The 12194-nt window shown below is 58.0% G+C and overlaps 1 protein-coding gene across 7 annotated transcripts; it reads right to left on the bottom strand.

Moving 5' to 3' along the window:
* Positions 1-250: 250 nt before the first annotated feature.
* On the bottom strand, positions 251-7565 carry SHD (Src homology 2 domain containing transforming protein D). Of its 7 annotated transcripts, none has more exons than XM_079772359.1 (8): positions 7119-7565; positions 6692-6899; positions 6125-6442; positions 4359-4464; positions 4092-4280; positions 3084-3207; positions 1839-1958; positions 251-613 (listed from the first exon to the last, which is right to left on the bottom strand). In XM_079772359.1, the coding sequence occupies exons 3-8, from the start codon at positions 6410-6412 to the stop codon at positions 394-396; spliced, it is 1047 nt and encodes a 348-aa protein (XP_079628485.1). In that variant the 5' UTR covers positions 6413-6442; positions 6692-6899; positions 7119-7565; the 3' UTR covers positions 251-393. The 7 variants fall into 7 exon arrangements, with proteins under 7 accessions (XP_079628485.1, XP_079628486.1, XP_079628488.1 ...); XM_079772360.1 differs by having other exon boundaries at positions 7425-7553; XM_079772362.1 differs by having other exon boundaries at positions 6692-6803; positions 7425-7550.
* Between the last annotated feature and the right edge of the window lie 4629 nt (positions 7566-12194).

Genomic DNA, 12194 nt, shown 5'->3' on the forward strand with positions numbered 1-12194 from the left:
TGGCCTGAGAGCCCGCTCTGGGTTTCTTTATCTTTTTTATCTGCGGGACTCCACTGACCACAGCTGTCTGAGTTTTGGTCCCTCCCTGCGAGCCATTCAGGCTCCAATCCCAGCTCTTTCTGCAAAACGAGGAGCTGGGGACCCCCTTCTCCCTCCAAGGGTCCATCTTTTTCTCCCTTCCCAGGGGCTGGGATCCCGGCCTCCCAGAAAGGACACTTGAAACACACAATAACTTATTTATTTTCTGGATCGGAGGAGGACTCTCTCACACAATCTTGGACCCTAGGACCCGGAAGGGGGCTGAGAGGGCAGCCCTGATGCAGCCAGCCGGAGAGCCTGGAGCAGCAGGACGCCTTTCCCTCTGGCCTCCTCCTGGACTGGAGCGAATCAGCCTCAGGGAGCAGGGCCGGGGGCAGAGGCTCCGGCGCAGGGGCTCGGTGTGACCACCGGGTACAGCAGGGCCAGGTGCTCGGCGCCCTGCACGGGCAGCGGGCGCGAGCTGTAATGGAGCACCAGCTCGGGCACACTGGCGAAGGGGCCGCTGTGCTGACCCAGCACCAACTGGTTCTCTCGTGTCCACGCGAACTTCAGATGCAGGAAGCCCTGGCTGCTTCTGGGGAACAGCATCACAGGGGCCTTGAGCACCCCAGGCCCAGCACACTCTCCAGCCCTGAAGCCACCCCCGTCATTGCTCCTAGAACCCGGGGATGGTGTCCCCAGAGATTTCCGTTAAACGGCCAGTTGGTGCCAAGGCGCTGGCTTGCGCCACGCAGCAGGGACGCCTTCTGTGCTTGTCCGGGCAGGCCCTGCCCTGCAACATGAACTGCACTTTCTCTCCAAACCTCCTGACCTCCCCACTAGTTAACTAAACCCCAGTCTGGGGTCTCTTTCCTTTCTCTGTCTTGCGGAGGGTGGGGGGGGTGGGGGGGTGGGGGGGGTGGAATGATGTAGAACCTGGGAATCATTTTATCCACATCATTCATGTGAATCAAGTACTTCCTGTTTCTGGGGCACTGTTCTCAACATTTTCTCTGTATTTTTTTTTCCATTTAAACATTGCAGTATTACCATGGCATTGGTGCTGTTATCCTTTCATAAATGAGGAGACCAAGGCCCAGAGAAGTTGAGTAAATTGGCTAAGGTCACACAGCTAGAAAGCGGTAGAGGCAGGATTTGAACCAGCCTCCAAAGGCCTCTTCACTCGTGGCCGTTTAGGGATGTCACACTCAGATGCCTAGGAGGACCTTAGGAGTGCTGCGCGATCAGACACACCTAGAAGCTCGGGCAGAGAAGCACGCAGAACCAGGGTCTCTAACTCACGTGGCTAGAGAGCCACTCAGATCCCAGCCCCAGGACAGACACAAGTGAATATACTTTAACCTTTGGACTGGGGAGTCCAAAGAAAACTGGCATCTGGTTCTCCTTCTCACCCAAGTCCTAGATCTACTGCAGGGGTCCTCAAACTTTTTTCACTGTCCCTCAGACCGTTGGAGGGCCGGACTATAGTTTAAAAAAAAAACTATGAACAAATTCCTATGCACACTGCACATATCTTATTTTGAAGTAAAAAAAACAAAACGGCAAAAACACCCGCCTGTGGCCCGCGGGCCGTAGTTTGAGGACGCCTGCTCTACTGTACGGCTTCGCCTCCATCTTCTTGCATACCTCCCGGGACAGGGAGTTCATTCTCAGTAGGTCTCCCTGGAAGCCCCACCAACAGGTCCCAGAAGTCCCATCCGTTGGCCTGAAAGCTGGAGGCACACCCCTCGGCTCCCACTGAATAGACCCGAAAACAAGACGCATGCAGTCCTGCGACCTCCAGGAGGCTGGGGTCTCACCTGAGGGACAGGGAGCAGTCTTGGGGGCTGGTCTCGCTGAGCCGCACGAGGTAGCTGCCTTCCTTGCAGAGCAAGAGGAGGTTCTCGGCGTCTGCCCGGCTCAGGGGGCCGTGAAACCACCTGGGGGTGGGGGCAGATGTCTCAGGAAGGGCCAGCCCCCTTCAGACGCACTCTGGGTCTGGGGCAGGCACAGCGGGTTAGAGGGCTTTGGGCCTCCAGGCAATTAAGAGGAAAACTCCCGTGGGTTTCTCAAGAGGAGCCTGTTTCGCCCCCCTCCCCCCCCCCCCCCGGGAGGCAGCCGAGCCCAGGCCCGTGTGGAGCTGCTCCTGCCAATTAACGGTTCCACCTGACCTTGACCTTGGCCTCCCCGGGCTGGATAACTCAGCCCCTGCCCTAGTTCCCCAACTTGAATCACGTGCTTATCACTCTCACAAGATTTGCTCCATCCTGTGTCCCCACCCAGCTGGACCACTCTTTCCTTAACATTGTTCTTTAATGTGCCCAAAGAGAGGCAGCAGTTGCAAGCAAGGTGTCTGAGACAGATGGGCATCAGGGACTTGGTGGTTGTTTTGTGTTGAAAGAAAATTGAGAAAGAGAATAAACTTTTCACCTTGTGCTTCAGTGCTAAGTAGCCAGGTCGGTATCGCCCGCCGGCAGGGTCTGGGAATGACTGTGATAAGCACAGCCACAGGGCTAGGACCTGGCTGGGGCGTTCCTCAAGGGCCCTAGGCTGGAGGGACACAGAGAAGCCCCTCCCCCTCCCAGCCTCACCCCAGCCCAAAGTTGGGACCTCTGCACAATCCTGTTCTTCCCAGTTTTATCCCAGGCCTGTCCTGGGCGTGAGAATACCTCTGGCTCTTAGTTCCCAGGCTTATGAGCCCCACCCAAGTGGAGGAAGGAAATCCCCCTTTACTCTGTTTGAGCCAGGTACCATCTTGGGGGTTTTAAGCGCAAGGCTCAGATAAGTTAAGTGACAGGCTCGGGTCCTGTAGCCAGGAGATACAGAGCAGGGACTTGAACCCAGGGTCTGATGCCAGAGGGAGTTGAGACTCCGTCTGACTCTGCTTTGCCACCTAGCTAGATGGTCTGGCACACAGCAGGTGCTGGCGCCCAGTGAAGATTAGTTGAAGATTGAATGAAATGAGTGAGTGAATGAGCCAGCTCCCCTAGTCCGGTGAGTCTGCAGCTGGTATGGGGCCAGGAGGGATGCAACCCAGGACTTCCATCTTCAGTTTCCCCACTCACGGCTGCTTCTCCAGGGGCAGGGCAGGGTCCACACGCTCTGCCAGATGGGGGCTTCTGGGTGGGGGTTTCCGGAGCTCCTTGGCCGAGCCTGGGGTCCTTTCCCACTCCGGACTGTCAAACTGCACTGAAGCGGGGGAGGGTTAGAGAGCAAAGGTCTAAGTCCAGCCTCCCTGGGAGGAGCGGGGTGGGGGCAAGCCAATGGAATTTCAACAGGAAGGCGGTACCAATGGAATCCAGAAGAGGAGGGGCTGGGGCCGAATTGGGAAAGGAACAACCAATTGACTTTCAGAAGGGGTGTAGTCATAAGGCATAGAAGGGCGGGGCAGTTTCATGAGTGACAAATCAGAGAGCAGGGGGCGTGGCTAAAAGGGTGCCCACTATACAGACAAGCAAACTAAGGCACTGAGCTCCAATTCCCCTCCCAGTCATACAACATGTGGGGCAAAGTTGGGTTCTCACAACTCTTCCTGGCCAAGTTATTTTACTTCTTAAAGCTGACCTTATTGTTCCTCCTTTTATAGAAGAGGAGACTGAGATTCAGAGGCTTTGCCAAGATCACCCAAGTCTACCTGATGACAGCTACTATGAAATGTTACTCTCTCCCCCAACAACTCCTCTGTAATTGAGCACTTTATAGCACTCAATTTCCAAGCACCCTGTTCGGTAGAGACCACAATGATCCCCATTTTACAGGTAAGGAAACAGACTCAGGGAGGTAAAATGATTTGCCCAAGTGACACAAACCCAGGTCAAAGCCTTCCCCTTCACTATACTGGGCAGAATAAGTAGGTCCTATTGCACTCTACGAGGTGTTTCGTTTTCCAAGGAAGATAGTTTCTTCTGGGAAGAGAAATGTGTGACTATTAGTCATTCACACTCTAGTGAGAATTAACAAACCACCCACGTGGCAGATAAATGGGGTCTACTTTGTAAGCTGAAACAGGGGATGTGACCAGAGCAGCAAATAGAGGGCCTCAAGCATTTAGAGTGCCTGGGTTGGAGGAGCACCTGCAAATGCCTTGGAGATGTGATCTTTCTTCCACTCCCAGGGCTGATCATACTCATCCGCTGGCCTTTCATCTTCCTGGGGCTGCCGGCTCTGTCCAGGCCTTTGCCCTGAAAAAGGCCTGTCTCCTGGCTCCCCATCCTGCTCCTCATAGGGAGTGTCATACAGCTGCACTGCCCTGCAAGGCAGTTCTGGGAGGCCAAGGACACTGGTCAGATCCCACTCCCACCTGGGACCCTGCCATCCTCCCCCAAGCCCTGCCCACTCACCACTCACGACCCGCTGGGCATCATAGGGTTCCATGTAGCCATCATCTGGGGGTGGCGGATGAGGCTGGGCATCAAAGGGGTCCGAGTACTCAGTGTCAACTTCTGACTGGGGAGAGAAGGAAAGGGGGACCAGCCCGGCTCTGGGTACCCTGGCCCTCCCTGGGCCAGCTGACACACCCCCTTCCAGCAGTTCTCTTTTCTGGGGGGAGGAGGGAGTCTCCGCTACCACCCAGGATGTTTGCAAGAAAGATGCCGGCTTCCCCTACTCCCTTCCTCCATGCAGTTCTGATCCTCCCCAACATAGACCCCCTCGCCTCCTTCCTTCAATAATTTTTTATATATTTTTTTATTGATTTCAGAGAGGAAGGGAGAGAGATAGAGAGATAGAAACATCAATGATGAGAACCATTGATTGGCTGCCTCCTGCACCCCTCCTACTGGGGGGGATCTAGCCCGCAATCCGGGCATGTGCCCTTGGCCGGAATAGAACCTGGGACCCTTTAGTCCACAGGCCAACGCTCTATCCACTGAGCCAAACCGGCTAGGGCAATTTTTGTTGTTGTTAGTCCTCACCCGAGGATGCTTTTTTCTATTGATTTTAGAGTGGAAGGGAAGAGGAGAGACAGAGGGAGAGAAACATGGATGTGAGAGACTCGCCCATTGGATGCCTCCCACACGCATGTGCCTGAGCCTGCAACTGGGATACAAGCCCTAGACTGGAACTAAACCCAAGACTCTTCAGTCCTCCGGCCAACATTCTGTCCACTGAGCCAAACTGACTAGGGCTTCAATAATTTTAAAGTTTATCAGCTGCCAGCACTGTTCTAAATGCTTTATATACGTATATTTACTTGTCATAGCAACATTCCGTAGGCACATTATCCCCATTTTACAGATGAGGAAACCAAGGCATAGAGAGGGTAAGTAACTTGCTCAGGGTCACAGAGCTGGTAAGAGGCAGCTTTTGATCCCAGGTTGTCTGAGTCCCTGCCTCCTTCTCCCTTTCTCTGTACCATCAACCCAACACAGTCTCTCCTAACCCTCCCCAAATCCTTCTGTTTCCATTGAGGGTTTGCAGTGATCCTCTAAGAAAAATACTATAGCCCGGCCGGTGTGGCTCAGTGGTTGAGGGTCACTCTATGAACCAGGAGGTCACAGTTCGGTTCCCGTCAGGGCACATGCCGGGGTTGCGGGCTCAATCCCCAATAGGGGGCGTGCAGGAGGCAGCCGATCAATGATTCTCTCTTATCATTGATGTTTCTATCTCTCTCTCTCCCTCTCCCTTCCTCTGAAATTAATTAAATATATATATTAAAAAAAATAAAAATAAAAATACTACAAAAATCATGGGCATTGGAGGCAGGTCTGGAGTTAGACCATGTGACCTCAGGCAAATTGCTTCTTTACTTTTCTGTGAGCCTCTGTTTCCACATCTGTTAAATGGGAATAATAACAAAGGCAGTTCAAAGAGCAGTGGTGAGGGTGTTTTAGTGCCCAGTAGGGGAGCGAATCGCTCAGGCCTGTTTTAGGGAGCTTCCTCCAGCTGCTCCGACCTCAGGGACGGAGGACAATGCGGGGCAGTCAGAGAGGTGGGCGGCCCAGCACTGGGCACTGAAAAGGCACAGACACCAAACCTGGCCCAGCAGGTGGAGGACGGGAGTGTCTGCGGTCACACAGTGAACATGCTCCCCAGAGTCCGGGGCCCGGCCTGGTCCTCCCCACCCCGTCTCTTAGGGCCACCCAGCTTCCCACCCTCAGCCGCGCACCTCCGCCCCGGCACTGCCCAGCAAGACCTTGGCTCTGGCCACCTCGGCCATGTCGGCGGCCTCCACCTTGATGAGCCGGTGCTTGGGGGAGTCGTACTTGGAGTCCCCGGGGCCCGCGGGGTCCGGCTCCGGGCGGCTGTCCGCGTCCTCATAAGGGTCCTCGAAGTCCAGATTCTTCTGCTCCAGGTAGGCCCGCAGGATGTCGCTCTCCGTGTAGTCGGGAGTGGGTGGCTGCGGAGGGGGCCTCCGCCCGCCAAAGCTCAGGTAGTCCCGGAGCCACTTGGCCATTTGGGCCCGCGTCACCCCAAAACCTGGCTACTGTAAAGGGGAGACACACATGCCCTCTTCCGGGCGCCTTCCTCAGCAGATTCCCCGGGAGGGGGGGCCGGGGAGGAGAAGGAGCGGGGGGAGGGGAGGGGGAGGGGGAGGAGGAGGAGGAGGGGGAGGGGGAGGGGAGGGGGAGAAAGAGGAGGGGGAGGAGGGTCAGGTGTGCCCCTTGGCTGGGCTCAGGGGAGGGTAAAAGGAGAGAAAAAGGAGGAGACGGGGGGGTGGGGACGCAAAGCCCACCTTAGCCCGGCTCTGGAAGGCCCGCGGGGGAAGGGGGTGCTCCGCAGGGCCCCGAACGCCGAGCGCGAGGTCGTCCGGCCAAGGCGAGGGGCATCCGCGGGCAGCGTGGTCCCTGCGGGCAGCGAGGTCCCCGCGTGCCGCTCGGCCGCCAGGCGCCTCCGGGAAGCGCCGGGATCCCTCCTGGGGTCCGGGGTCAGGGAAGCGCCGCCTGCGGACGCCCCAGCCCGGCTCACCCGGGACGCCGGGGCTCTCAGCGCAGCGGGGCTCCCCCGGGGCGCGGGCGCCCCGCCCAAAGTTGGGCCGCCGGGACCTGGACCCCGACGCAGGGTATCTTCGGCGGCGCTGCCCTCTGCTCCGGGGAGCCCCAACCCCGGGCCCCCAGCCCCGCCGCCCCGGTCCGCCCGCCGCCGCACAAAGGGAGATAAACCTGCAGTGCCCCTTCGCGTTTTCGGAGACTTGACCCGCCGCCGGCGCGCGGCCGGGAGGTGGGACTTCGGGGAGGGGACGCGCGGGCGGACGCTCCGGTCCCCACCGGCCTCGGGCCGCGCCGCGGGCAGCGAGGTTAAGGGTCCTCCGCCTCCCGCTCCGCGGCTTCCCCCTCCCTCCCCGCTCGGCGCTCCCCTCGGGGTGACTGAGACCTCCCGCCGTTCCGGGGAGGGCGGGGAGCCGCGCCACGGAGGGAGGGGGTGCGAGCAGGAGGCGCGGGGCCGCGGCGCGGCAGCTGGACACTGACCCGGAGGGCAGAGGCGGCCGGAGCGAGCGAGGAGCGCGGGCGGTGGGCGCCCCCCGGCGCTGACCTTCAGGGGAGGGAGGTGCAGAGGCGGGCTGGGGGAGCGGGAGGTGGAAACGGGCCGGGAAATGGGGCTGGACTTGACCACGAGACGGGGCGAATTGACCAGCAGAGGGGGTGAGAGTGACCGCCGCTTCTGGGCGTTCAAATGGAACCAGGGTCTGGCGGCGAAACTGACCAGGAATTGGGGGGCGGGGGGTGGGGGTTGTCGCAGAGGTCACCGCAGCGAGCCTTGCACCGAGGAGGAAAGAGGGATCTGGCTTCCCCGCCCCTAAGAGGGCTCCCCAGGGGACTGATGGCAGGATGGGGGGAGAGGGTTGGGGCAGCTGGCCAGGGGAAGGGAGATGGTATCTGTGCCTGGCGAGTGTCCTCAGCATCTGTCCCTTTGTGGCTCCTGGGGAGGAGGCGGGGAGGGGGACAGAAATGAGGGGGGTCTGCTTGGCCTGCCTGCCTGCCGGCAGCTGCAGCTGTCTGTGGGGAGGACACTAAGAGGTTTGGGGAGGGAGAGGCCAGGGGAGCTTCTGGCCACTTCCAGAGCAAACACATTTGCTTTCTTTCCCCGTAAGGGGCTTGCTCAGTCCCCTAATGTTGGAGTAAGAGAGGGGTGGTCAGGAAGAGTGGGATCCCAGATTTCCTGCTCCCGGCCCCCCAGGCTGGGCAGGCAGGGCTTGGAGGGGAGGGAGAACCAGAAGTCAGAGCTGCCCGTGCTGTGAGCTGCCCCTGGGAAGAACAGTGGGGCTAGGGCTATTGAAAGGGGGCAGCAATAGGATTTGGGGAGCCAGCTGGTATTGTGAGAAATATGAATCCCGCTCCATGAACCACGGCTGTTTCCTTCTGATTAAAGAAGGCCCGTTCCACCCCGGCTGGAGCCGGCCCAGAGGCGCAGCCCTTCCTCCCCACGGGGAGCTGCCTGTTCCCCTAGAAGATGAACACCTTTGCTGCAGAAACAGGAATCGCCAGCCCTTTGCAGACCTCAGCCCTTTGCACACCCGCAGGCCTTGGCCGACTCCCGCCTGCTCACCTGTAACTGCCCACCTGGCACTCCCATTGGCTACGTCCCCATGTGACCCCGGCCCTTGCCTGTCACTCAGCCCTTTGAAGACCCCCAGTCCTTCTGCATAGCTAGCTGTACACGGCCCCTGTGCCTCCTTTCCTTTGTGCGTTTACTGTATAAGCAACTGGCTCATGGCGGGGTGCAGAGAAGTCTCCTGTGGCTGACCTGCGGCTCTCCCATGCTGCCCGCAGTTCTGGAAGAAACGCTCATCTATGATTCAACCCTGTCACTGCTTCATTGGCTGGATAGTGACAGGCAGCACGGGACCCACTGTTTGTCCGGTGACATACTCGCTGCCCCTGGGAAGAACAGTGGGGTTAGGGCTATGTCTATGCTTCTGCACTTTGCTTTCCCGGCTTAAAATATGGGACTTCTGATAGGAAACCCCAAAGAGCTAGAGGAAGGATTGCCCAAGGGAGAGCCATTTTTTCCTGGTGGGGAAACTGAGGCACGGGGAGGGAGAAGGACTTGCTCAGAGCCACCCCGCAGCTCATTTCTCCCCGGACACCATGATATGGCCTGGCATGGGGTGGCATTAGAGACCCGCTAGAGTCTCTTCATGGAATCAGTGGTTCTCCGTCTCCCCTCCACTGCTAGCCCCATTTTCCAGATGGGAAAACTGAGGTCCACAGCTGACAAGGCAAAGCCTCTCACAGCCGCAGGGGCTTGCTTCCCCGTGTCCTCCTCTTTCTCGCTTTGGCTGTGTCCCCCAACACAAACCTGTTGAATTCAGTCCTCCCTTGGGAAGCACATTCACTCAGCCTCCCAGCCCCAACATGCCCACTCCGATCACTCCGATCACAGCCCAGGCAGCATCCCTGGGGACCGCTGGGGAGCACAGCGGGTAATTGTCCTGTTTTCTGTCAGCCGCCAGGTAATTCCAGGCTTGGCTCAGGGCTGAGCTGATGACAGATCTCATCAAATCCGAGTCCTCACCCTGGCGAATAAACACCCGGCGTCTGAGGTATAAATATTTGAAAGGGCCTTCTAATTACAGTGTGTGTCAGGAATAGCAATGAGAGGCCCCGGAGGCGGAATCAAACGGCATTTGACTTTCCTGCGCTTTTGAGCTGGCTTCTCCTGGGACTGCCCCTCCACCGCCAGGCAAGGAGCGGGGAGGGGAGGAGGGGAGGAGGGGAGGAGGGGAGGAGCTGGAGGAGGTGGACAGGAGAGCCAGGCTGGGAGTCCTGCGACCTTGAGGTATGACCTGTAAAGCCACATAACCTCTTGGGTTTGGCTTTCTGATTGGAGACCAGGGAGCCATGGAGCGATGCTTGGAGGGGGCACTACATGGACAAAGGCAAGAAGGTGGGTGGCCTGGTGTCCTCCCTTCCCCCAGCACTACCCCCAGGCAGTTCAATAGGCTCCTCCCGGTGGGGCTGAGCCCGCCTGACCTTGGGCAGTGATTTGGATTGTTGTCCCATCTTTTCAATGGGAATGTAACAGCTCACCTCTGCTGAGCACTTATTGCCTGGCATTGTTTGGGGCACTTTTTATTTTTAAAGAATTACTTTTAGAAAGAAACATCGATGTGAGAGTGGCAACATCAATCCGCTGCCTCCTGCCCTCCCCCAACGTGGACTGAGCCCATAGCCTGGGTGTGTGCCCTGACCAGGAATCTAAGGGGCAATCCTTTGGTGCACCGGATAACACCCAACTAACTGAGCCACACGGGCCAGGGCGAGTGGGCAACTTTTAAAAAAGATATAATTCACATACCCTACAATTTACCCGTTTAAAGTGTGTATTTCCGTGGATTTCAGTATGTTCAGAAGATTGTGTCACCCTCACCACTATCTAATTCCTGAACATTTTATCACCCGAAATTTAGCAGTAACCTTTTATTCTCCCCAAATCTATATTCCATGGCATCCACGAACCCACTTCCTGTCTCTGTGGGTGTGCCTGTTCTGGACCTTTCACATCAATGGGGTCACACTAAACGTCTGGCCCCTCTCACTGAGCAGCATGTGCTCAAGGCTCACCCATGTTGTAGCCTGTGTCGGTGCTCCAGCCCTTCTCGTGGCTGAGTGACAGTCCAGTGCACGGACCGCGTAGGTGCTCACTATGTGCTTAGAGTGGATGGGACCTCAGGAAGGAGCTGGAGGGGGGGGGGGGAGGGCTGGGGGCGGTGCCTGCCCCTCTGTTCCCCGCTGGATCAAGTCTGGAGTGGGGTGGGAGCCAAAGCAGCAGGACGGAAGGGACAAGGCAGGCATGGCTCACTGCTGATGTGATGGAGGGGGCGTGACCCTGCTTTAGGAGCTCCTAGTCTGACAGGGGAGACCATCTTTGCTCCCAGAAGCTCCTAGACAGTCATGCCTTTCTTAGCACAGTCTGAGGGGAGAGACATGGTCGGTACGTGCATGCCTTCATAGGCCCTGTCTGATGGGGGAGGCATGGTCCTACCCTCGGAAGCACCCAGTGGGATGGGGGAGGCGTGGCTCTGACTCCAGGGGCTTCTCAGCTGAGGAGAGATGCATGGCGCTGCCCCTGATGGAGACAGAAACCTGTCCTGCCCTTTGAAGTTCCCATCTGAGGGAAGAAAGATGCACTTTCTTTCAAGGGTTCCCATGTAATGGAGGAGACATAAGCCTTCCTGCAGGGGTCCCAGTCTGATAGGAGAGGCACAGCCCTGTCATCATGAGTCCCCAGTCTGATTGTGGTGACACAGCCCAGCCCCGGGGGGCTCCCCGCCAACAGAGCCTGGTGATCAAAGTAGCCTTGGAGCCTTGCGGTGTTTTTTATTTTGAGAGAGAGGAAGGGAGAGACAGAGAAACCTGGATCACCGCCTCCGCACATGCCCCAAGCAGGGAGTGACCCAGCAACCTGAGTGTGTGCCCTGACCGGGAATCAGCCTGCCACCGTTGGGTGTACAGGACGATGCTCCGACCAACCGAGCCACACCGGCCAGGATGGAGCCTTACAGTTCTAAACCCGGCCTCGCGCCTCACTGGCTGAGCCCTGGGCGGCTCCCCTCCTCTGCAAAATGGGGCGGCAGCGGCTTGGGTGTGGAGGGAGCGGGGTGCAGTGCCTGCCTAAGGTGACAGCAGCCCCTCGGCTCCGTGGTGACGCGCAGGCTCAGGCAAGAGGGGGCTCCGGGGAAGGGCGGCCACCGCTGCCTGCCCTCTGACGTGCTCAGCCAGCAGTTCCCAGGGAAGTTGACAGAGATTCTGGATGAAGCCTGACAGCCCCCGAGAACCAGATGACAGACCGAGCTCACGGGAAGCAGGGCTGTCGGCAGTGATGGGGGAAGGGTAGCCTCCACATAACAGTGTGTGTGGTGGCTCCAGGGGAGGAGAGGGAAGCGGGGGTGGGGGGAGGCAGGCAGAGGCCCAGGAGGGTCTACACATACGACAGATCCCAAATGTGTTGCTGTTCCTCTGCTCACTCGGTCCTGGGAACCCCCACAAGGGAATTGGGGGTCAAGAGCAAAACTGCTCCCAGATCACAGGGAGAAAGAAGCGTAAAAGCCTGGAGGGAAAAGAAAAATGAATGAAACACTACCAGCGGCAGGGGGAGGACTGGCGAGTGGTGGCGAAGTGCAGGCAGAACCAAGGCCCCCCCGGGGCCTCGATTCCCTCACTATGAATTGGGAGACACCCACTCAGTCAGGCTACAAACATTTACTGAACACCTACTAAGTGCCTGGATGGTCTTAG

This window comes from Cnephaeus nilssonii (assembly GCF_951640355.1).
Source record: "Cnephaeus nilssonii genome assembly, chromosome: 5".
Classification (NCBI taxonomy): domain Eukaryota; kingdom Metazoa; phylum Chordata; class Mammalia; order Chiroptera; family Vespertilionidae; genus Cnephaeus; species Cnephaeus nilssonii.

Bases quoted from the DNA above. Each gene is read 5' to 3' on its own strand.
- SHD (XM_079772359.1), bottom strand. From the start codon at position 6,412: ATGGCCAAGTGGCTCCGGGACTACCTGAGCTTTGGCGGGCGGAGGCCC. The intron at 4,465-6,124 runs GTGCGCGGCTGA...TTCTCTCCCCAG, and splicing joins TGGGCAGTGCCGGGGCGGAG to TCAGAAGTTGACACTGAGTA. The intron at 614-1,838 runs GTGAGACCCCAG...GCTGTTCCCCAG, and splicing joins GACTGCTCCCTGTCCCTCAG to AAGCAGCCAGGGCTTCCTGC.